The following is a 26,487-nucleotide window of genomic DNA, read 5'->3' as shown; positions in this document are numbered from 1 at the left end:
TTCAACATACAATTTTGTTTTATTTGCCAATTCAATATACATATATTATAGCCATGATTAGTAACGTTTAATTATATTTTGCGATATTTTCTACAGCGCATTTAAGCGTTGATTCAACGTTATATTTCAACCTTTATTCGACGTCTTTGAGTAACGTTAAATCGACGTTTTACTATCAACGTTACAAATCCTTGCAAAATCGACTGCTTTAACAACGTTTATGCAACGCTTTTTTAGTAACGTTTTTTCAACGTTAAGTTGCGACGTTTATGCAAAGCTTTTTTAGTAACATTTTTTCAACGTTTAGTTGCGACATTTTTGTAACGTCTTTTAGATACGTTACATATCTTTGCAATATCGATTACTTTGTCAACGTTTCCGCAACATCTTTTGCGACCGGTTTTCAACGCTGATTCAACGCTGACATGTTTGCTGGGTCTCTATCTAAAGTTATAAGAGCGACCTTTTTGGTTAACAAGAGTTTGCTTCTGTTAACCAAAAACTCAAAATGTACAGAATGCAGATAAAAGATTTTATTTTCAAGTGAAATTTTAAAGTGAAGCTTTTCATTTTTAAATTTAGATCAATATCATAGTAATAAAGTAGTCAGTCTGACTAAAGGAGACCACATATTGAATAAGGAAATTAAAACTACAAACAAAAGTTCTGTAGCTATCATTTTTTTCAAGTGTCTTTTGTTCTCTATATCTCTTTAACTAGCACACTATTTGTTGATTTAGCCACATCACAAAGCTCAAAAGTTTGCTTATAAGAATCTTTTTCTCTACAGCGCGTATTGTTAAATTTTTCTTTTTTCGTGAAAATTCCTTAGATTTTCCCATTTATTTTTCAAATTCAACTTAAGTTAAATATTATCTTCAGTAAATTAATTTTAATATAAATACATATCTCCTAATGATATTTTGATTTTCTGAATGGGCATGGAACTGTTATTAATATTTGCACGGTTATGTTTTCAATAAAATTTGAATTTCTGCATTCCATTACAAGTTATCATTCTTTTGAGTAAATTATACGATCACATTATAGGAGCAATTGTTGAAAACTTCATTCATTTTCAGTGAAAAGTCAAAAAGTTATGACAAAAAAACTTGAAAAATTATAAACTTTTGCACTCTTGATGGGTAGGCAAATGCTGGCCCGAAGCTTCATGTCTTAGGGGAGGATAGAATGTGTCAGTTTAATCAAGAACAGGGTTAGGAGGGTGCAACTTTGATTAAAAGGGGCTGCAATGGTTCTCTTGATTTTTAGTTTTATGTGGGTTTTTAATTATCCAAAAGTAAGTACCTAAATAATTCGAAGGATTTATTCTTAAAGAATATATATTTCTAAGATTATTTTTTTATTTTTTTTTTTCCTCTTTAATATGCTAAAAAGACAAATCTCCGTAAAGCTTTAAAGGTGAGTAGGGGGTGGGTGGAGGAGGGCTGTTTTAGATTGAGTGAGAATTGTTTAGACACAAGAGTTTACAGAAAACTTGAATAAGAGGTTATTTGGGTGTATCACCCTCTAGAGCTGATCTAATTATGTGGCCGAACAAAGTGGATTTTCGAAGGCTCTTAAAGTAAAACACATGTGTAAATGAATCTATTTTTCAAAATTCTGTTGATGGGCTTTTATCATATTGGAAACTCATTTTCACAAAGAATTTCAATGGATCAGTGAAAGCATAAAATCAAATTATTTCAATTCAAACCACACGAACAATACTTCAATTAATGTTTACGGTTTCAAATTTACAAGGAAAATGAATGAATTTCAATATAAACATTTACAATTGTCTTATACACATTGCTAACCTATTCATACCTAACAAATTGATAATTAATAACTATTTTCTACAAATTTAACAAAGTAATAAAACTGACACTGAAAACAAAAACTCACAAAATAGAAAATATGTTAAAACTAAAGTTTATCATAAAAACGAGGCTAACAAATAAGACTGATAAAACAATCAACTAGGTAACAAACGCAACTGATAGAAACATCATTTACACTGCTATTACTAAAATACTGAATCTCTATAATATACTGAAAGTCATGAGAGTCTTTTTTTACAGCAAAACAGACCGAAAAAACTCATGCCATAAAAATCTTCACTATTTCCTTTCAGCTATTGAAACTTTCTTCAAAAGGATTTCTTCCCGTGTTTTTATAGAAAAAAGAGCATTTTTAGCTAGAATGATAGAAATGCTCAATGGTATTTTGTAAATGAAAAAAGAAAATTAGTCAAATTCATCAATTATTTTAAATTTGTGGCGCGAGAACGAACCGATGAAATATTCTCCAAAAATAAAGCAATCGCATTTTCAAAGCGTTGATCACGTAAAAGCTTCCCTAAACAAATTAAAATAATAAATTATTCTTACTAAATTATTCTTACCAATCTCTTTTAAAATTGAATTAAACAAATCATAACGTTTTGGTATCAAATCTAAAAACAAAAAAGCACGATGTATGAAAATTTATTTTCGAAAAAAACTTATTTAATTAGAAATGAAAACAAAAAAAGGAAGGGGAAATAAATTCAAATCCTTTATCCTGTGGCTCAGCAAAAATTCAAAAAGTGAAATTTCTAAAACGATATTTTTTGGCATAAGCAATCAATATTCCCAAGTGATAAGGAATCAACATTTTTCCTCATGTTTTAATTATGTTATTGTCTTGTAATCCATGTTGAAAAGTCAAAGTTCGTGTTTTTGTTATGGTAAAAAACAAAAATAATTGCAAAGAAACTACAAAACTTTAAAACGCCTTCTGCCTCTGAAATGCTTATATAAGTCTTTTTCCAAATAAAGATCAGTAAGGAATAATACTATACATTATATACATATCAATACTCATTATAAGGGGTCAACTTTTTTTTTTTTTTCCATCTTTTAATAATTTTATGGTCTTGTAATCTGGAAAAGTCAAAATTGGTGTTTTTTTATGATTAAAAAAAAAAAAAAAAAAAAGTTCTCGTAGTGTAATAAAAGTCAACTATTTATGTTAAACTTTTTATGGTCAAAAACAATAAAACTACCCTTACACTCTGCATACTGTTTAACGCTTACATTAATCTATTTTTAAAAATTGACTTTTGTATTATTTTACTCTTTTTGACATATATTTATAAAACTAGAAGTAAAAAAAAAAACCTTTCATTTTTAAAATGATATGCATATAAATACAATTAACAGATATATATGTTAAGTTCATGCCTAAAATTTTTTTTAAAGGAGCACTTGTTGCAAATGCTGGTAAATATATTTTTTTAAAAATGTCTTATTACCAAATGATTTAATTTATCTTAAATATCTAGAGAATTTTTATTTTAAAGGAGGATAAACAACTTAAATTTTGTAAACTAACACTTATAAAATTTTTCACTTAAGAGTAAAATAAATTTATACTCCCACTTTATACAACTTTATGTAAGGAGGTTAAATTATTTGATTTACCTAAAATTTAACTTTAGAAAATTAACTTTTATAAAATTCACTTGAACTTAATTTATTCAAAGGTGATGAGTAGACTTCTTAGTTAAAATAACATTGTCATAAAAAAAAGATGATTACAATATAAGAAAATCAAAATATACATTATTTTATTTTTTTAATATTTTAGTTATATAAAGTGAGAGTAAAATAAATTTACACTCTCACTTTATACAACTTTATATGAGGAGGTTAAATTATTTAAAATTTAATTACTCAAATTTAAACTTAAATTTACTTTTATAAATTTTACTTGATCTTAATTTATTCAAAGGTGATGAGCAGACTTCTTAGCGAAGTTAACATTATGTAGCAGTACTTTACTGGAAACAATACAACATGTAAAGTAAACGTATACATAAAAAATTTGAAACAATAAAAATATAACATTTAAAGCAAAATAAAAAAACATCAAAAAGATATTAACAGCATAAGTACATCAAGATTTTAAAGATTGCATGTTACATATTCAACTTATTTTACACTGCTAAATTAAAAGATTTTTTAAAAAATTCTTATTTCTATCATGTTTTAAACTGTTAAATTATTTCAAAAGTTGTTCTTCTAAAAACCTTACTTATAATCATTTTTTAAAAGCAGGCTACAATTTGAAGCTTCATAATAAAAAGACACAAAAGTATTTTTAGTAACTTCAAATGAATAAGTTGAGATGATATCCGTTGTATTATTTATAAGTTAACTTTAATTACCTTGAATAAGCTTTTACATATATGAAACTATTTTTTAACATGTAATAAAGAAATTTTATTGAATACTGTATTTGAAAATACTTTAACAACCTTGTCATCTGTTTTGTAGAACTCAACACATATTGAAGAAAAATTATCTTTAAGCATTTACAAATGTTTTTACATTTGTTACAGCTCAAATCATAATTTTTTTTTGTATATGAAATCAAAAATAATAATCTTGTTAATTTAAAGGGAAAAACATAAACAATTAATTTGGTGTGTAATACTTGTGTAATATCTGTAATATAAACCTGATTATGGGTATTACATACCTTTATTCACTAATTTAAGTAGAAGAGAGAAGAAAAAAGGTAATATGCAATTATCTAAAAAGTTCTCATAAAATTTCCATTTTTTGTCTTTGCTTTTTTGTTCAATTTTATTTCAATTTTGTTCAATTATTTTGTAAAAATGAAACAAACAACAGGTGCTATTTTAAAAAAAGCTGCAATCTTTAGATTAAAAAAACTATTTAATTAGTTTGAAGAAAGATTAGTTAGACATTAAATAACAAAGTTGTATAAAAAATCTTTTTCAAATCTGCGATTGCCATTTAAAATACTTTATTAAACATTCAAAATGTATATTAAAAGTTCTTTTAATACACATTTTGAATGTTTAATAACGAAATTAATGTAACTTAATTCTTAACTTAAGGTTGCAATAAGATATATTCACTTGTTCAATCAAATCTGTAAAAGCATAAAGTTAGCCCTGTAGAGCTACTTCATACTTTTTAAAGCCACATAAAAATTGTTTGGGATGTTCTTCCAGAAATATTGAGCTGTAGAGAGAAAAAAGTATTTCAAGACGAAACATAAATTAAAGAATAAAATTTTTAAAAAAAGGTATTAAAAAGCAAAAGGTAAATCAAACTTTTGTAGTACAAAGTTTCACCACTCAATTTTTTCGAATCTCAAACTGTTGATTGACTCTGTTTGCATTTAAACAAAAATATATATAAAAAAAATACAAGAAATTTCAAAAGTTTTTAAACATTTTTTCTTTTACACTTATTTAATATTGTTTGAGGAACATCTTTTAAATATTGAATAATTTATCCTCCTTTAAAATGTTGCTTTGCCTAATTACATTACATTGTATATGTTAAATATTACAAGTTTTTGATGGTTATCATTCTTTCTTTTTTTCAGTTGATTAATATTTTTAACTTAACAAAGTCAGTCAACATATTTAAAAGTAATATTAAAAAAATTATTAACTTGAAAAACACAGATATTAAAGATAAAATATAACAAGAAATTTCACAGGTAATAAAGAATTAGCTTAATTTGTAGATTCAAATAAATTTTTTGAGTAAACACACAAATTGTTTTTTTAATGTCCAACTGTCCAATCAAATCAAATAATTGACTACTTAGTCAATTTATTCTTACAAAAAAAAAAAAAGAACAAAAAAAAAAAAAAAAAAATTGGGAAAAACATAACAAAAATAATTAAAGAAAAATTAAGGGGAACAAAAACTAGAACTCATTATAACCATAATAAACAGATAATGAAAGCTCAAACAAAGTTGTAGTTTATAAATAATTCTTTAACATTTTAATTGAACTTACCAAGTACAGAACTAAGTAATGAATTCCTTTCTTCATTTAAATTTTTTAAGTTTGCAAAAAATCTCACTAAACCACTTTTGTTTTCATTTGCTAGACCGCAGATCATAGACCAACAGCTACGCAACTTTTTATTACTTATAATCACCTCAGTACTCAAATAAATGTAAGCATAAACTGAAGCACAAAACTCCATTAAAGTGAGGTGAGCAAACTGATATTGATAACCAAGTTGTGATTCTACTCTTTCAATGAAACCCAAAAGTTCGTTTTCAACTTTTTTAAAGTTATTGACAATACCTTTCATTTCATCTTGGGAGAAAAGAATTTTACCTTGATTGAACAACTCCCATGCAACTTTACAAACTCTTAAAACATGTTGCTTATTACTCTCACTTTCCATCATAATATGAACTGTTTCATTGGTTTTACAAATGTGATTTTGAAAAAAGTATAAGAAAATAGAGCAATACAACTCAGTCATGGTGTTGAAAGAATAAGAACCACTTGCAGCAATAATTGTACACATTGTTGATAAATAAAAGGGAACAGATGTCATTGCATTAGCATTGTAAGACCCTTTCAGAACACTTTTAATGACTTCTTTTTTGTTGCCAAATTTTTCAATATACTCATCTTTTCCTTTGTCATTTAAACCCATTATTTGAATTGTTAACTTGTCTGTACATTCTCTAACTTTATCTTTATACTGTGATATAGCTCCAACTCTTCCAGCAACAACACATTTGTATTTTTGAATATTCAATGCTTCTGCTAATGCATAAAGAATGGGTTGTTTGCTTGGATATTGGGGATTGTAATTTATTAATTCATCAATGTGAGCAAACTCATCCAACCCATCTATCACAAACAGAATGGAAAAATGCTCACAAATATTGCACTCTTGAAAAATATCTTTGTAGAAAACCTTTAACAGCTCATCAATGTTACTGATATTTTGATGTTGATTTAACTTTCTACATTCAAAATAAACCACAAAATCCACAGTTTGCCATAAGATACCATTGGCCCAGTCCAGTAAGCACTTTCTGAGCAAACAAGTTTTTCCAATTCCAGCAATACCAGATATCAAAAGTAAGGGTAAATTTTTTGAGAACACTTCATTAAACTTGATTGGTTTATATGTCATTTGTTTCTTAAGAAAAAACTCTCGTTCAACAATATTTACAGTATCCTTTTCCACTTCATCTGCATCAACTACAGTCAATTCAACAAACTTATTTAAGAGTTCAACTTTAGCTGGAGTCTTTACTAAACGCCCAACTTCATCCATTTTTCCATATGTGTCACGATAGAACTTTTTCAGTGCTTCACGCATTTCTGAAAGAGCATAAAAAAACTTTATCTTAGGTTTCTAAGAAATTTAATGCAAAATATTGTAAATCAAACAATCTGAACAAAAACTTGTGATTTTGTTATCATGATGAAATTCAATAGAAAGTTTAAAATAGATTTCCAACTTATGTTTATTTTAAAAAATAACTGAGAATGTTTACCTAAAGTTATAATTTTTATTTCTTCTTTTTTAAAAGTTTGGTTTATACATTCTTGCATTTATTTTGTAAATAATGTGATTTTATTTATAGTAGATTATTTGTGCATTGCTCTTATGATTTCATTTTAATGTCTATTTTTATGATGTGAATTTTAAGTCTTTTTTTATTATGCAAATTATTTAACTTTGATTTATTTTTTGTAGCATTTTTACTGAGTTTTCTCTTGTATTGTGCATACAATTATTTCTTTGTTACAATTTGTTTGTTACATTGAAAAACTATTTGTTAGTTTTAAAAAATATTTTTTACTTTTCTTTGTAAAATATTTTGTGTGATGGTATTATCAACAACAACAATAACAATAACAACAACAACAACAACAACAACAACAACAACTAAAAATAATAATAAAGGAAATAAAAACTAAAAATAATAATAAAGGAAAACTTATTTAAAGGAAAACTTGCTATGGCAATAACAATCAATTTTTATGTACTTCAATTCTTCTATATCTTGTACTTTATTTTTATTATTTTGTCATTAAAATCAGTTTAATTGCAAAAATGCGATATTAAAAAATCAACAAAATCAACATATTTGATTGACTCAATTAACACATAGATTTATTTAAGTGACAATCTTGAAGAAGTTAGTTTCACAAACATATAAAACAAGAAAGACAATTAGAAATTTAGTGAAAGTAAAACAATTAAAAAAATAAAAATAAAAATTACATGTTTAAACAATCAATTGCTTCTAAATTTGACAGTATTTTTCAAAGCCTAATAATACTTTTTTAAAATTTATTTTTATATTCTCTATATTTACATTATTTTACATTCATAACTATGTAATAAAAATTGCATCCACTGAGATAGATCACTGAGATAGAATCTACACAGATTTGCTGCTGTTATCAAGTGGATATCACATTGCGTTCACACTATAATCATAAACTTCAGTCAGTAGACGTTAATTTTTTCAAATTTCTTAACAGCAAATATAAAAAGACAAGAAACTGGATGCTTAGCAAAATCCTGGATGTAAATTGTTTTTTTTTTAAAGTTGCAACTATGTTTTAAGCTACTGAGTTGATACCTAAGCTCAAGTTTTAAACTTTCTGAGTTTAAAAAGTTCATAAAAAGACTATTGAAAAAAACTTTTGAATTCCTACATTTTTAAAGCATGCAAGAGCAGATTTAAAAAAGAGCAAAAATAACACCTAACACTCACTAGCTTTATTACTAAATGCTATTTAATTTAATCATAATTAGTCATTCTTGAGATTTCTTAGCAAAACTTTTGGTTTAATTAACCTTCTATTTATATCCTGTTTTGATACATGTTTTACAAGAGCCATATTAAGTTCCTCTTTTGTGAAGCACTTAGCATTTTTCCTTGTCACTGTAGATGCTATTATCTCCAATTTTTTTTTAAACATATCATTATTGTTTACTGTTTGTTTTTTAAAAAAAAAATAATGCACTCTTTTTTTTTTATTCTATATGTTTTAATTGATTTTCAAAAAAAAGATTGATAAAGAAATAAAAATTTTACTGCCTGAAAAATAAATGAAAAAAAAAAATCCAGTTTAAATTTTAATTTTATTCTATTATAGCTAAGCAAAGATTCTATAACAGTAAAGTAATTTTACTAATTAAGATTTTATAAGCATCTTTACAAACAAGAAACACACAAGACAAGAAAGTGTATGCCAAAGTTGAAATATGTCCGCAAAACTTTTTTTATGCAACAATAAAGTGCTCTGTATTTAAGATGAACAACCGTTCAAAAATTTCAATTCTAAATGTTTACTTCATGAAAACCAGATCAAATCCATGTCAAATCATCCAGACTATGACATCATTATACCTTTAGAATAATTTTTAGTTAATAACTATATTTATTTTTTTTCAGGCAAAATAAAGATTTTAATATGGCAAAACTAATAAAAGAAAAACATAAGTAATCCCAGGCCAACAAAGATAATGATTTAGACAGATCTAGACAGGTTAATGTATGAAATCAAAAAAAAAAATCAGTTACAGACTCTGACCATCATAAAGTGTAATAAAAACCAAAATCTAACTAGAATCATGGACACATAAGAAGATTTCTTTGGAGGGTCTGAGTATCTTGTTAGAGCTACACCAAAAGTTAAAGATGAACAAGGATTCTATCAGGAAGAAAACTTGGAAATCCTGTTTCACCAAAACAGTTAAACTAGTAATTGACTTCTAAGTTATAAGTTTTCACAAATGATGCTAGGGCAAAAAGACTTTGTAAGCATTCAGAAGAACCATAATGAGGTTCAAGAGAATCACTGGAGCAAAAGTTAATGCTCACTTTACCCAAGTGTGCTTTAATTTAAAGAGGATACATTTCTCAGACAAAAATATTTTTGTCTACAAATATCAGGATGATACAATTAGATATATCAAAGGAAATCAAAATGATGCATTTGGTTTTAAGTACTACTTGGATGACTATGCATCACAATTTAAAAACTTTAAAAACATTATTAACCTTTAAACAGATTATAGATTTAAATATAATAAACTCCTTTTTTAAAGACAAAATAAATGGAATCTGTTTTAATTTTTTTAAAAAAGAGAAAGTTGACCAAACTTGAGCACAATTAGCACAAAGATATTTGCTTAAAAGAAATGTTTCTGACACAAGGATAAATTAACTGGACTCATCTTATTTTTTGCAAAATAACATATTTTGGACATGATTTCATGTAGCAGATTACCCTAAGAGTATATGATTCACAGGTGTTATGAGTGTCCAGGTAATAGGAAAGATCTTTAGTTGTTTTAAAAACCAACTAAAGAATGAACTTAAATGATAAACAAGTTAATGACATTATTTTTATGCAGCTAGTTACAACACATCAAAGTAACCAACAGTTCATTTTATGTGCAAAATTTAATGGCACGGCAGTGCATTCATAAATATCCCACCATTATACAATGGGAAATAGCATGGTTTAAGTTTGAGAAAGTTATCATTATTAAGTAGCTGATAGTGGATTTTATTGTTAACACACGCAATTTGATCAATCTTTGAGATTTCACTCATTAATGTTTCAAGAAGTACTGGACTTTCTGGTCCTTGAAGAATTGAAAATCATTAAAAGAACCAAAATTTTATGGAATAACGTGTTTTATGGAATAACGCATGGTCGTAGAGTGTTAGATTCTGTAAACCAAACCAAATGTGTTGGAGTTTTGAAAGAAGACCAAGAAATGATATTAATAATTAAAGAGGATATTGAAAAAGAGAACTGATTTTTATCCTGGGAAGATGAACCTTCTTGGATGTAAGCATATTTTGATGGACTAAATTTAACTTCATAATGACTGATAAGGAAAGCTTAGATTATCAAAATATTAGATTAGACACTAATTTAATACAATGTTGTCCTATTTGTCATGTCATGTGCTATGGCAATTCACTACTACATACTTAACTTAGGAAGAATTTGACAAATACTGCAAAGAAACTTACAAAAATTCTTCAATTTACAAAGTATTAGAACATGATAGCAAAATCAGAAAGTAGGAAAGTCAACTGAAGAGTTTGGATTCTCAAAAGGCGTAAAAGATTATTCCAGCATTTAAAAAAGTTAATATATATCAAAAGGACTTTTAGTGCAGCTTCACTAAAAAAATTAACAATGTATATAACCAGCTTTATGATGTGCAACCAGCTTTATGATACTGTGTTCCAATCTCTTCAGGGAAATAAAAAAAGGCTTAAAATGTGGTAAAAAGAGTTTTTTCAACTTTTTAAAACATATATATCCACCAACATAAATGTGATCATCAAACTACTTCTCAATAAAAAGACTTTTTTAAATCATAAATTTAAGCAAATGTCTGACAGTGAGCTTTGTTGCTAACACCCCTAACAAGACTTCCCAATATTAGGATTTTACTCATTACAGCTTAAAGAATTACCAGACTTTTAGTCTTTTTAAAAATTCAGAATCAAGAATAGAACCAAAAGTTTATGGGATGACATCTCTTAGAGTATTAGTTCTCTATACCACTTATATTAGAGTATTTTAAGAAAAACTAAGAACTAAAAATTAGGGAGGAAGTACAAAAAGAGAACCAATACATATGTTGTGAAGATTGACTTAAATTGTGATTATGATTACCAGAAGTTTAGACACAAAATTTGTAACCCTAATTGTGAAAACCACCCAGGGAAAACATACAAGGAGAAACTTGTTTGACATTTTCATTCAATCTATGAATACTTCAGACCCACTGATTAGTTTAGCTTCATTTGCTTAAATATTAAAAAACAAGAAAACTTCAAGATAGAGTTGAAAGTTTGTTTGTGAATTTTCACAAACAACTAATATGAAATCAAATGAGCTTTTACTATTACCACTATAAATTAAAAGAATGATTTAGAAGAAGTATATTTTATTGTCGATTCAGTTGAATTATAGATTATCTTGAACTAGATAAAGATGTAGACAAGAAATGCGCTGAAATCAACTCAATTGCTTTTAAACTGTATATCATCATAAGTTTGCTGACATTTGTTTATTATATAAATTTAGTAAAGAAAATAAAGAATTAACAAATTTTGGATTTTGTGTTAAAGATAATGTAGATTGCTTCAAAGGTGTTTGTTGAATAAACCACTTTTAAAAACATTATGGTTTGTGGATGAAAAATATTAAAACTCAAAATAATTCACAAGTGAATTTAAGTATTATAATTTATTATAATTATTTTAACATTAACATAACTGTTACTCAATAACATACACATATGCTTACCTAGAAATATCATTTTCTAAACCTTCTTGCATTCATGTAAAAAAAAAAAATCCATACCATATAATGGTTTAAAAATATGAAAAACCATCCTGCCTATTAAGAGTATTTTTATTAAAAAAACAAAAATCAAAATTTTAAATAAAAAATCATTTAAACTTAAAAAAAATCATTTTTATTAAGCTTGAAAACTCTAACTCAACATTTAACATTTAGCAGATTAAAACATTTAAAGAATTCCAACTAAATACATATTTTTGAAATCAACATAATAAAACAAATTATAAAGTTAAGATTTCCTCAGTTCTGAGAACTGAGGAAATGCGAGAACGTCAAGAAATTGCATAATAACAAAAAATCTAAAAAACTACCATTTTTTTCTTCGGAAGAAGGCTTCATTAGTATTACTTTCTTACATCCAAATGACATATCTAATAGAAATATTTATTAAAAATGACATTTATAAATCTTTTTATTAAAAAAATTATTTTGTTAAAAAAAATTATTTTGTTAAAAAAATTATTTAAAAAGCCTAATATTTTAAGAAAATAACTTTTCAAAATGAGGTTTTTTAAAGTGAATTTTAACTTGTAATTTTCTGAAGAAAGATAAGCAAAAACAACAAGAAACTCACCTAAGAAGGATATATCTTTTAAAGCATCATTTCTTTTCATAACTTTTAGAGAATTCTGAATGCAAATTCTGTAATCCTTTGGATGCTGTTGATAAAGTTTCTTTAAGAAATATTCAATTTTAGACTTTTCTCTTGTCAAATGATCATAACCTTTTTGATCAGTATCCACATCATGATCTATTTGATCAACAACAACATCCACATCATTAAAACCAGTGCCACGTGCAAATATTTTCCATTCTGATGCCACTTTATCTTTTAAAATACTCACTACTCTAGCATCCATTCCTAAATAAAAATTGTTCATTGTCTAGTATGTTATGATTCTACCATTTGTATGACCTTGTTTTTAATGATTTTCAATCAACAAACATACATTCTAATGTGTTTCATTATCACTTTTAGTACAAACTACAAAGTACAGAGGTTTAACTGACACAGTAAATCATTGAGTCACAGCTCTCATCAGCATGAACTACCTGAAAATGAAATAAGTGCCCAACAACTTATGCTCTATAAATTTTATTTAAATGAAGGACTGACTATCAAAACTGAAACTAAAAAACTGACATTCCAAATTCCCAAGCAAAATTAAGTCATAGATTTTTATTAAGATATAGGTTAGTGACACTCCAACTACTGCAAAAAAAAAAGCTATATCAGCATATTTTTGACTCAAAATAGCAAATAATTTTATAAAATTTTTAAATTTTATAACAGTGTTAACAAAATACTTAAAAGAAAAAATCTGAAGCTACAAAGGATATGGTGTCAATTTAACTTTCTTTGGTTATAAATCTCTATGGTTGTTTATTCAGTTTATCCATATAATAACTAAGCTATGATAAGAAATATGACGAAAATTTGTCAGTAAACTTATGTCAGTGTTTCCTGTAGCAATTCAAATATTATTCAAACATCAAGTGCATATTTCTGTATATTTTGAATCATTTTGCTAATTAAAATAAAACTTTTCTCATAATAATAACTACATGTACCAGCACAAGACTGATTTATTTTGATATCTTTTATGTTCAGAATTTTTCTAGGCATATGATTGTAGTGTTTGTGCTATTGATAATTTGTAAAGAACATGATGATCTTGCTGCAATACTTTTGCCATGCTTGTAGATTTGACATTTTATGGACTTTTATTATAATTAACAATTTTTTACTAGCAAATTTAAAGGAAAGCAGAGGTTGAAAATACTTCTCCAAAGATAAGAGATTTTAAATTAATTATTAACAAAAATTATTTTAAAAATTCAATAATTTAAAAAAAACAACTTTTCAAAACAAGGTTTTCTATTAATTTTTTCTAACTTGTAATTATTTGAAGAAAGACAAACAAAAACTACAAGTAACTCACCCAAGAAATCTATATCATGTAAAACATCATTCCTTCTCATAACTTTCAAAGAATTCTGAATGCAAGTTCTGTAATCATTTGGATGTTGTTGATAAAGTTTCTTTAAGCAATATTCAATTTTAGACTTATCTTTCATCAAATCATTGTGACCTTTTTGATCAATATCCACATCATAATCTATTTGATCAACAACAGCAGCCACATCATTAAAACCAGTGCAAAATGCAAATATTTTCCATTCTGATGCCACCTTATCTTTTAAAATATTCACTAATTTTGCATCCATTTCTAAATAAAAATTATTTATTGTCTACTATGTTATAAATAATTCAATTAAAAAACATATTCATTCAAATGTGTTTCATTATCACTTTTAGTACAGACTACAAAATACAGAGGTTTAACTGATACTAAAAATCATTGAGTCACAGCTCTCATCAGCATGAACTACTTGAAAATAAAATAAGTGCCCAACAACTTATGCTCTTTAAACTTTATTTAAATGAATTGAAACAAAAAAACTGATACAAATACTTTCTCCTGTACCAACCAAATTGTGAATAAGATGCAAATATGAGGATGAATGAAACTGAATGCAACAGCACTTACATTTGGTGACATAAAAATGTAAAATTCTTGATAATTTCTTACAAATGTAAAAAACAAGCAGAATAATGTTAATTGAAGAAGACTTATATGAATGAAGTTTTCATGAAAAAGTCAACAGTTTCTACTTAAATGTTTTTTTCAGTAAAATACCTGCATATATAAATGTAAATTAGATTTACACCAGTTAATATGCTAACCACAAGAAATGACAAGGAGTAACAACCCTTTGTTTAAAATACAAGAACATAATAAGTTGCAAATATTCAATCAAACCACCCATCTCTTTAATCAATAAACTCAACACATGCTTTGTTTATTAGTTGTTTTAACTGATGTGTTACCCATTAAACCTAGTGTGTCAAAAGAATATTCTAAGATTTATAATGTTTAATGTACAATAATATTCAATAAAATAAATCTGAAAATTTAATAAGTTCAAGTCTTAACTCTGGACCAGGAAAGAAACGATACTAATATTGTTATTATAACTAGAGTTTACACTGAAGAGAAAGAGCAGCCACCACATTGAGATTGTCTCAGATGATGACCCAATATGTCAAATGTGTGCAGACATGGATAAAATGGTGAATGCTTTGAGAGAAAAATTGAAAATCAATTATTTCACTGAGTTCTTACCATTTTTTAAAATCTCATTGCGTGCTTCCTCAATTTAAAACCCATTTCCCAACATTTTGTATATGAAACGGTCAGACGAGAAACGTGTGATGCATTTTACGACTTTCAATAAATATTTTGTAGAAAAAATTAAATATTGGACCAAAATTCATGGAAGTATTTTTCTTTATATTTAACATATATAAGGCATTATATTTAACAATTTGAAGCTGCTTCACTGGAATTCACTGTGATTCAAAAATACATTGTTTTAATATTATTACACATTTTTCTATAAATTTTATAAAGTTTTTTTATGTTTTGCAAATTATAACATAAGGTATTTAACATGACCGCATACATTTAATATTATGATTGCATACATTTAATAACATGACTGCATACATTTAAGAACATGACTGCATACATTTAATAACATGACTGCATACATTTGATATGTTGGGTCGTCATCTTTGACAATCTTTTCCATACTTATGCAGATGCTACTAATAATATTATACATATAACATGTTTTATAAATATAATAACATAACTTATATTAACACATAACGAAGAGAAAAAAAAATGTTATAATTGAGTAACTTGATGCTAAGAAAGATAAAAGAAAAGCTTTTCAATAGTCTCTTTTAAAAAGGCTGGAATTAAGATATATTACAACGAAAAATATTTGAAAAATAACTTTTTTTTCACAGGAAAAAATTTTCTCTTCAGCCGCCACATTTTTTTAATTAAGTTTTATGAAATGTACGCAAAAAGCCAAAAGAATGTAAAAACAATTTTCAAAAATGATACAATCAAAAAGTTTTATCTTTCAACTGCTAAAAAGCAAATTTTATATCTAAGCTTTTAGAAAGAAAAAAGAAAATAATTACAGAAAACAAATAAAAAATTAAATATTTCATGTTTAATTTAAATTTTTTACTCATCATTTAATTTAAATGTTCTTTTAATTTTTTCAATTTAATTTAAATATTTTACTCATGATTTCTACTCTCATACTAAAGAAACCATATTGTCTCTGAGGAAGAAATTCTAACATTTTTTATTTGTAGCTGCTGTCTGGAAGATTCATTTTTTAATGCTTGGAGCGCTAAATTTTAAAGCTGTTCATCTGTTTTTTAAAAAAGTTGCTATGTTATATCAAAGTTATTAGTGCCCAGGACTTGATGAGGTTTTTAAATAAAGTGGGAACTTTTGGAAATGTTCCTCGTTTTCTTTTGATAATTGACAAAAATTCTTTTATTGATTTCAACTTTTGAGAAGTTTTCAAATTAACATGATTTAAAAACCAACTCTTTGATTTCTTTTAACCTGCAATCTTTTCTTGTTTAAACAGCAACAAGAGAAAATCTGCGTACAACTATGGTATTCGGAGTGCACACTGCAATGAAACTGCAAGTTTGGTTGAATTTACATGCAAAATTATATTTACTAATAAAATCAAAGCATTCCATAGAATCCGAAATCAGAATAAAAGTTTAAGCCACTTTTTTCAGAACTTCAACAAATTTTGCGCCATTGAATGATAATATTTTGACAGAGTCAACATCGCTTCTTATGTTGTTTTTGTAGATGTAAAACGGCCCTAAACAATAGAAGTGTAAATATCAAGTCATTTTTAGCAAAGTTGAGATGAGCTTGAAATGAGTTTTTGAGTTTTTAACACAAAACTCTTATTTCAACTTTAAAATCTTAAACTTTTTTTTAAAATTCAAAAAAAAGTTTTATTGTTCTTTTGGAGAATAAAATTTTTATTAACTTTTAAAAAAAGGGGGAAGAGGGTTCGATAATTTTTGTTAACTTTTAACTTCTTTCGATAGAGTTTTTTTGAAAGTGAATATTTGTAAATTGATTGAAATAACTTACAAATATATGATAACTCTTTTAGGTAAATAAAATAACCTCAGCCTAAATCCATCATTTATTCAATCGTCGTTTTCAAAAATTATTTATAAATTTAAATAAATTTCTCAGAACTTCTTCATCTATGTTTTTCAAAACTTAAAAACTTTGATCATCTAAGGAACTAGTAAAAATTGTAAATCAAAATTTTGGCTAATGTTCTTCAATTCTCCAATGGAGAAAAGTAGGTTGCGTAATTAAGGCCTTTAAAATACGCAGATTTTCTTGACTTTTTCTGGTAGCATTAGTTAAACGTAGCTCCCTCACTTTAAAAAGTATTGTGTGGGCCATGAGTATTATTTCCTCGGCTCAAAAAGAAAAATCGTCAATGGCGCATCTAAAAGTATTTTCGTTTTACATATAAAACAAAATAGAGTGTGTATATACGTTATGTATATTGAAAAATATCAAATATTTTTCTCAGCAACTTCTTCTCCACAATTAAAATGATTTCGTTCATTTTTTTCTAGCGATGGAAATGTCATGGTGGAAAACTTACATTAGTTAGTACTCTTATACTAAAGAAACCTCGAAATGCTTCTTTAGTACAAAAGTAGAGTTTTGTAATAAAGTTACCTCAAAGGAAGAAATTCTTATATTGCTTTTTTATTTGTAGTTGCTGTCTGGTAGATTAACTTTCTAACCTTTAAAGTGCTAAATTTTTAAGCTGTTTAGGTTTTTTTAAAAAAAGTTAATAAAAAAGAAAAAGAAATTCATGATAAAAATTTTCCCATATATATGTGTTATAATAACAGAAGTTGTCAACGTTTTTAGTGCAGAGGATTTGACAAGATTGAATTTAAAAAAAAGTGGGAACTTTTGGACATGTTTCTCTTTTTCTTGTTGAAAAATCGGTGAGTTTTGTAATATTGATTTCAGCTTCTAAAATGGTTTTAGAGTGAGCATGATTAAAACCAACTCTTTGATTTTTTTTTAACTTGCAATCTTTTCATGATTAAACAACAACAGGGGAAAATCTGTGTACACAGTGGCTTACTTAGGGTAAATAGCGCCTGGGGCAAACACCGATCTCGCGCCCCTCCTCCCCCACATAAAGTGCTTAATTACAATTTTTTAACAAATGATAACACAAACTTTTAATAAAACTTTATTATTCATTATAAATAAGCAATTTGTTGATGTAACATATATTACAAACTTATTTTTCTAGCTTTAATTGCTGCAAATTTCTTAATGACATTGTCAAAATCAATTTCTTCGGTAATTTCTCGCTCTATGCTTAGTAAAGCGAGATCACAGAGACGGCTTTGGCCCATCGAAGCTCTCAAGTAAGAGTTAATCAGTTTAAGTTTACTGAATGATTTTTCACAACTAGCTACAGACAAAGCTATTGTTAGCAATAATTGCAATGCTATACGCATATTAGGGAAAACGTTTTCGTCTCCATATTCAACTATAAACATAAGTAGTTGCTCGGGACTTGATATTTTTTCCTTACGGCTAGTAAGCAGCACTCTACAGTCCGAAATTTCTTCGTACAGTTCTCGTCCGTCCACATCAGAACTGTAGACTTCGCCAAATTTTTTACATCGATCTTTTAAGTGACTGATTTCCGTATTGAAACACAACCCTTACACATCAAGAAGAAATCCAAATTTTTCATCAATTTCCATTAATCGAACGCTTCTTGCTTTCAATTCATTGAAAAGACGGTCGACAGTCCCTTTTATTACCCTTTTCATTTCTTCTTTTGCTGTTAACTCAACATCTCTATACATTTCGCCATCCATTCTTTTTTTTCTTCTTTGACGTCTTTTAAATTCAACACCCCATTTGTTGCAAATTTGAACTCCTTTTTTTATTGAGTCATTAACTAAGACTTCTCTCTCACTTTGGAAATAATCTTGGAGCGATTTCAAATCTAAAGCTGCATTATGAAAATTCATTTTAGGGTCCTGCAACTTCTTTTGAACACGGTCAATTCGGCCAAGAATCTTGTTCAAAAACCCTAGCAATGTGAGAAAGTCATACGTTAAAATTCTATTATAAAGCTGCTTTGCATCGCTTTTCGTTTCATTTGACGTGCTTTCGTCTACCATTAAGTTCTGAAGAACTTCCACTATTTCATCAATGTAGGTGTTTACAGGTTTTACTGATTCTGTTTTGGCGCTCCACCTGGCATCGGAATCGGACTTCAAAGTAATAGGTACAGCACCTTTAAGTTTTTGACATTGTTGAGTTTATCTTGAGAAAAAAACGTAAAGCGCAGCGATGGTTCCAAAAAAATTAACCATCATTACTTCTTCTTTAGCCGCATGTACGCCTACCAAATTAAGACTGATTGTCACAATTGACAAATATCGCAAGGTTGTTTTTTTCCTTTATTACTTGATGCACACAACTCTTGTGGCCAGCCATAACAGCAGCATTGTCATAGCATTGCGACCTGCAATTTTCTACTTTTAATATCGTCTTTTTCTAATTGCTCCAATATTGTTTGAGCTAAACTAGCTGCATTCTTATTGCTGAGTTGGATAAAGACAAGGAAAGATTCTTTTACATATACTGTTTTTTTCCAACAACCAAGCCTCTTTTGCGCCCCTTTCAGGTTTGCGCCCATGGCACGTGTCCTGCCTGCCCTACCCTAGTTACGCTACTGTATATATATATACATATATATATATATATATATATATATACATATATATATATATATATATATATATACATATATATATATATATATATATATATATATATATATATATATATATATATATATATATATATATATACATATATATATATATATATATATACATATATATATATATATATATATATATATATATATATATATATATATATATATATATATATATATATATATATATATATATGTGAGGAGGGAAGATGAAGAAAACTGTAAACATTATCTTTAAGTTTTACCCTACTCAAACACGCTACATTCGAACGAGGAAAAGAGTGAGTCAACCAAAAAAACATCAGGTGGACACACATATCTTATAACATGAAAAATGAATAAGTCACACCATAAATGATTAAAACTGTTTCGCAAACACGACTTGAAACACAATGATATGATTTTAATTAGTAAAGTTCTAGAAAGTTCTATAGCCACTCTGATATAAAGACTAATAAAAAGAAAACTAGTAAAACTTGTTTTAAAGAATACCATGACTAAGCAGTTGAAACTAAAGTACTGAACGAACTTGAAGAAAAAGAAATCTATTGTCTAGACAAGAATTCAAAATAACACTTTCGGACAGATAGAAAAGGAACGGTTGAGAAAATCTTTTAGATTTTTTTTGTGATTTTTTTGAGATTATTTTTGGGGAGGTTTTAGTAGATTTTCTTGAGGCGTCTCTTTTTGAGATGTTTTCGGGAAAATTTTGATGAAGTGTTTTAAAGAGAGTTTTTGAAGAAGTATTGAGAAAGAGTTATGAAAGATTTTTAAAGAGAATTTTAAGAGAAAGAAAAAGTTTTAAGAGATTTTAAGAGATTATATGAGAAAAGAATTTAAAAGAATTTTAAGAGATTTTAAAAGAGGATTTTATGAGAAAAGAATTGCAAGAGATTTTAAAAGAGGATTTTATGAGAAAAGGATTTTTGAAGATTTAAAGAGAATTTAATGAAAAGAATTTATGAACAATTTAAAGAGGAACTTATGAGAAGGATTTGCTAAGGAATTTGTATTGTAAAGTATTTGAGTAACTTTCAATTTGTGTTATTATAAGTATTAATGTATTGTTATTTGTATGAGTTAATATTAAGAGAATATATAAATTGATGAGAAATAATTGAGAATAATTATTAAGAAAAATAAGTAAGAGAAGGAAAATCAGTAGTAAGTATTTTTATTTTTGTTTTCATTTTAAGTAAGGCAATATTATTATTATTAATATTTTTATTATTGCTTTATTTGAGTTAAGAATTGTTATTAAAAAGTCTGATGATTAAAAAGTCTATCGCGCTTTTACCACATCTGCGTTACACACTGACAGTCCTACCTCACATTCTATCACTCTCTATATTTGCGCTACCATTACACTTACATAGAACCAACCACCACAGTCACATTTAATAATCACATTTAACATAATTAATAAAATACAAATTTAAAATAAAAATCCACTACCCTCACACTCACATCGCTGTTTTCATTATCGCTGTCCCACACTTTTGCATCACTCAATATACACTGAACACAACATAAAAATAATAAATAAAAAAGAAAAAATAAATAAAATCCACCGCCCTCACAATATATATATATATATATATATATATATATATATATATATATATATATATATATATATATATATATATATATATATATATATATATATATATATATATATATATATATATATATATACACACACACACACACATTGGCACGAGAAATGCAGAAATTATATAACTATAGTTTCAAGAATTTTCAAAAATTAAAATGGACCTTGATAACACTGATGTCATCAAATTTGAAACAATCAAGCTTGCAAATCATAGAAAGTAATTGAACAGAGCTTGGATTTCAGACAACAAAAGTGACTAGTTCATACTTAGTCAAATTTCATTTTGTACAACTATACATTTTCCAAGAACATGAATTATCTTAGCAATAAACAAAATTGTTTTTCTATGTTAGGAAAAAGTTTGGGATATCAAAGTAGAATTTAAAAAATATTTTTGAAAAATTTGAAGCTAATGGCATAAAATTTATATGAAATCCTGGTCAAATGCTACATACACAGAGTGTACAGAAAGTTTACACGAGGGAAAATATTTTATGATACAGATGTATCTTTTTGATGATAAAATTTTCAAAACAAAAGCTTTTTTAAAAATTTTTATCAAGTAATCCTTAGTAAGATTTATCTAATAAAGCTAATAAATTTATCTAATAAATCTAATAAAAATATTTTGCTATGGAGTTTTATAAATTTATATATATAAAAAAACAAGAACAAGACAAACTATAAAATTGGTTTTACAAAAATTGGCCATTTTATTTAAACAAATTTAATTTATTCGAAAGAACTTTATAAAAAAATGATAAATTAACATTTGAAGTAGTTCACTTTTGCTTTCATTCATAATTGAATGCCATAAGGCGTGGATTCAACAACCTCATGCAACAATCCTTTGGCGATTCTGTCCGAATCTTTAATAACTGTTGTTTAAGATTTTCGACTGAAATTATATTTCTCATATTTTCCATCAATCCAACTCCATACATGATCAATAGGATTTAAATCAGGCGATTGAACTCACCAAGGAATAATAATGTACCTTTCTCATTGAACTCTTGGAACGGCATCAACAGTTTTAAAAAAGAAATCATCAAAAAGTAAAATTTGTTAAAATTGTTAACCGCTTAGAATACGTTCGTTCAACAACATAAAACTATGGCCCTGCTGAAGTTAGAACTCAAAAAATAAAAAGTCTTGAAAAAAAAAGAAGCGCAGTATGAAGTATGGCACTACCCTGCTGAAACTTCAATTTTTGCTTCTTCCAGAAAACAATGGTGTCGACTGTTTTAAACACTTTCCTAGAGCATCTTTGTAGGTTTTTGTGATTCTTCCGGTAAATATACATTAATGTGACTTTGAACCGGTCTTTTACAGTCAAAAGATTTTTTAATGGCGATATATGAGCCTATGTCTTTGTTGAGTATCATCTTTCTCACTGTTTCTTTGTCAACTGTACCATTCTTTAAAGACGCATTGAATTCTCTGGTTAAACTACAAATACTTATCTTAGATTTTGATCGAACGTTTATTTCCAGCTAAAAACTGGTCAATTACCAATAGAAGAGAGGGAAGTGTTTCAAATGCACAAAAAAAGGCGCCAATAAATAGAGGAACTCTTACTCTAATTAATAAAAAAAAAGATTTAAAAAAATCTGTTTGCTTTGACAATTTCATTATTAAAAAACTAAATCGATATAAAAAACTTGTACTCGTGTAAACTTTCTGGACACACTGTATTTAACACTCTGCATGTTTATTAATGGTTATCAATTTTTGGTTATAAACGGTTATATATGCATGCATTAAAGTTTAAAAAAACAATTTACAAAGTTTATTTGCAGAAAAAAATTTCATCTAAAAGGAATTTTTTTACATCACCACGGAGGATTATCCACATGCAGTTTGGATGTGATTTTTTTAAATCTAATCAAAAACTCTTCGCTTCATAAACACTTTACAATCGCCCTATGAATTGCTACAGAATCTGTGCACCATTTCATTAACATTTTGTCTATCTTTTTTAAAGTGTTTAGACAAATTTTTTTTAACGCCAATAGACTTTTTTTAAGCATTTTACACTGATTTGGGTTTAAAAAAACGTAAAATAAAATACGTTAGGGTTTATAAGTGTTTCAAAAAACGTTCAAATAAAATGACAATTTGAGTTTTAATGAATTCACATTTGTAATAAAATACACTAATATATTCAAAAAAAGAGTGGAATTTTCATTATAAAACAGATCACTAACAAATTGTTCTACAAAACACAAGTTACATTAATAATTTTAATGGTAAATTTTAATCGATTGTTGTTTTTTTATTTATTCTTAATTTTTCTAAGCTTTGTTTTAGGGCTTTCTCATCAAAGTTGTACTTTGTTTGTTTGTGATTTTAAAAGTGCATCAACATCAATTTTGAATTTAAAATTTTATAAACTATAACGCCCCCCCGCAGGTTTCTATTGTAGGTGTTGTTGTTGCTGATTTTTGCTAACGCCAATAGACTTTTTTAAGCATTTTATGCTGATTTGGGCATTCAGGAGTTTAAAAAAAAAAAAGTGAATTGAACGGCAAAACCAGACGTACGCGACGTTAAAGATAAATGGACAGTTCAAACTTTAACGAACTTACATTTGTAATAAAATACAATTGTATATTAAAAAAAAGAGTGGAATTTTCATTTTAAATTTTAGATCACTAACAAATTGTTATACAAAACACAAGTTACTTTAATAATTTATTTTAATGATGACTTTTAATCGAACTGTTGTAAAAAAAAATTTTTTTTAAGTCTTATTTTGCGATTATTTTCTTTCTCACCAAAGTTGTATTTTTTTTTGTTCGTGATTTTAATAGTGTCAATGCCAATGACAAAGGTAAGCACGTTAAGCAAAGCTATATTTAATCAAAAACCAAAAAGGCAACAGTAAATTGGTTTTGAATATCAAAAAAGAGCAAAATCAATAGCAATTTGTGTGCATCATAATCGTAGCTTAAAAAACCTTCGGGCGATTGAAAGTAGAGCTCGTCATGGAAACTCACTCATTGGAATATTGTGGATCTAGCGTCTATAGGATTTAAATAAACGTCATATTCGGACTACATTTTTGGCATGGAGGGAGCATGAGGATGAGGAGGAGGGCATAGTCTTGATAAGAGGGATTATTGGTTTGAATGAGGAGTTGAAAGCAGCATCGTGATGCTAAAAAAACTTATAGCGCAGCAGCTAAAATAACGTTTTTTTTTAGAAGAGTCAACAATGATTCTTTGTTTTTTTAGGAATTTGAAACGGTCACGTGCATGTTCAAACTCCTAATTTTTTACAGACAAGCGTTAGAATCAGGCAAGGGAATGTCATCGGGTCCCGTTCGGCCGCTAAACAGGAAATTTCAAAAACATTTTTGAAATTTCCTGTTTAGCGTTTTTGACTTACTCACCGTTCAGGTCCCGAAACTTATTTAAAGATTTTAAAATTTGCGAAAATCGCTAAAAGCCACTAAATTAAAAACGGTACTAAATAACAATTATTTAAGCTGAGAGTAAATTAAACAACATGGGTATTTAATTAAAGTCCACAATTAATTAAACAACATGAGTAAATGAAAGAGGTAAAATAATGTGAAATTAAATGCAGTTTTGATACGAAAAGTTAACTTTCTAAACACATGAGTTGCTTTATCATCATAGAATAAGTATAGCATTTTCACCTTAGAATTTTTACCAAACACTGATTACAAAACAAACATTTAAAGTTTGGAGGTTCGGATTAAAGCTTACTGATTCGGAGACTATTTTCATGAGTTTTTTAACAGAAATAAATTGAAAAAAATCTAAACCTAGTTTTAAAAAATCATTTTCGACCAATTCTTTGTATTCTTAAATGCCATACATGTCATCCATAACGTTAAATGAAACAACAGGGCTTCCTCGATGTCATCATCTGGTTCCTCATTTGAAATTGATAAAGAGCTTTTTTTTTCTGAGCAGTATTTGAGCAACATTTTTCTCTCAAACTGAGAGTAGTTGCTCTTGATGAAGAGCAGTTTTTCAGCCTTTAGAGGATCCATGCAATTTCTTCCCTTCGTGACTGTCTGGCCGGAAGCCCTGAATAAGCGCTCTAAGGAGGCAGAACTTGCGGGAACTCTTAGGATAGTGAAGGCAGCCTTGGAAAGAATTGGATTTACGTTCCGTTTTGTCACTCAGAACTGCATTGGCATTCCCATCCATGCAGAAACTGCCTTAACATCATTTTCATAGACAAAAAGCTCTCCTTTCAATCAAGTCGCGCTCTTCTTCTTCTTCTTTGGATGGATGAAGCTCAAAGAGAAGCATCTAAGTTTTGAATGCCGAAACCTGTCATCGACGAGGAATGGTTCAACCTTGGAGTCATCTTCCTCACTTTTGCCGAACAAACTTGACAAGAACTCTTTGACAGCTTCTTCAGGATCCTTGGCCAACTTCTGGAGACTGAACATAGCTTCTTTGAACTTGGCTTTCAAAAGTTTTCCGTGTTTTGGTCTGAAAAATATAAAAGATATAAAAAATAAAACTTTTATGGGAAAAAACACTTTAAGGGTAGAAAGTTTTTCATACTTAAACCAATTTTTACTGAGTTTACGTCCTAATAATTACATCTATTTTCATTTTTAGAATTATTCGCAACTCTTCCCTCTCCTTTAATCATTCGCATCATGAACAGCTAATGAGCTCCATTATGTATATGAAACAATGTATAACCAATGTATAACCTGTTTTTTCATGGAGAGGCAGGTCATCTGGATCTGAAGATGGTGTTGGATTTTCTTTTTTACATTCACATCCTTCTTTGTTTTCAATATCAACATCGCCTAGACTTTGTGATGGCAGAGCACTTGACTGGCTTGCTAACATTTTTGAAATGCTTTTCTCTAAAAATCGGACGTGTCTAACCGATTTTAGTTTCAAAATTTT

At 27.4% G+C, this 26,487-nt stretch overlaps 1 protein-coding gene across 8 annotated transcripts in view; it reads right to left on the bottom strand.

Annotated features, from left to right (window-relative positions):
- Positions 1-16,062, bottom strand: part of LOC145198885 (NACHT, LRR and PYD domains-containing protein 14-like) — a 29,688-nt gene extending 13,626 nt beyond the window's left edge. Inside the window, exons 1-6 of one of the 8 annotated variants that reach the window (XM_090076603.1) lie at positions 15,802-16,062; positions 14,151-14,438; positions 12,782-13,069; positions 12,519-12,578; positions 5,833-7,170; positions 2,408-2,458 (exon numbers count right to left, since the gene is read on the bottom strand). In XM_090076603.1, coding sequence (XP_089932729.1) covers positions 2,408-2,458; positions 5,833-7,170; positions 12,519-12,578; positions 12,782-13,069; positions 14,151-14,436 — 2,023 coding nt within the window. In that variant the 5' untranslated portion in view covers positions 14,437-14,438; positions 15,802-16,062. Of the gene's footprint in view, positions 1-357; positions 2,362-2,407; positions 2,459-5,832; positions 7,171-12,518; positions 12,579-12,781; positions 13,070-13,157; positions 14,839-14,909; positions 15,365-15,395; positions 15,767-15,801 lie in introns of those variants that run through there. The other 7 variants (XM_090076605.1, XM_090076606.1, XM_090076602.1 and 4 more) reach the window with 7 other exon arrangements.
- Between the last annotated feature and the right edge of the window lie 10,425 nt (positions 16,063-26,487).

Source organism: Hydra viridissima, unplaced genomic scaffold (assembly GCF_058129835.1).
Source record: "Hydra viridissima isolate aposymbiotic clone 2 unplaced genomic scaffold, HvirCarnegie_v1 scaffold_1, whole genome shotgun sequence".
NCBI classification, from domain to species: domain Eukaryota; kingdom Metazoa; phylum Cnidaria; class Hydrozoa; order Anthoathecata; family Hydridae; genus Hydra; species Hydra viridissima.
Note: the sequence above shows the minus strand (reverse complement) of the source record. Positions and strands in the feature narration are given on the sequence as shown.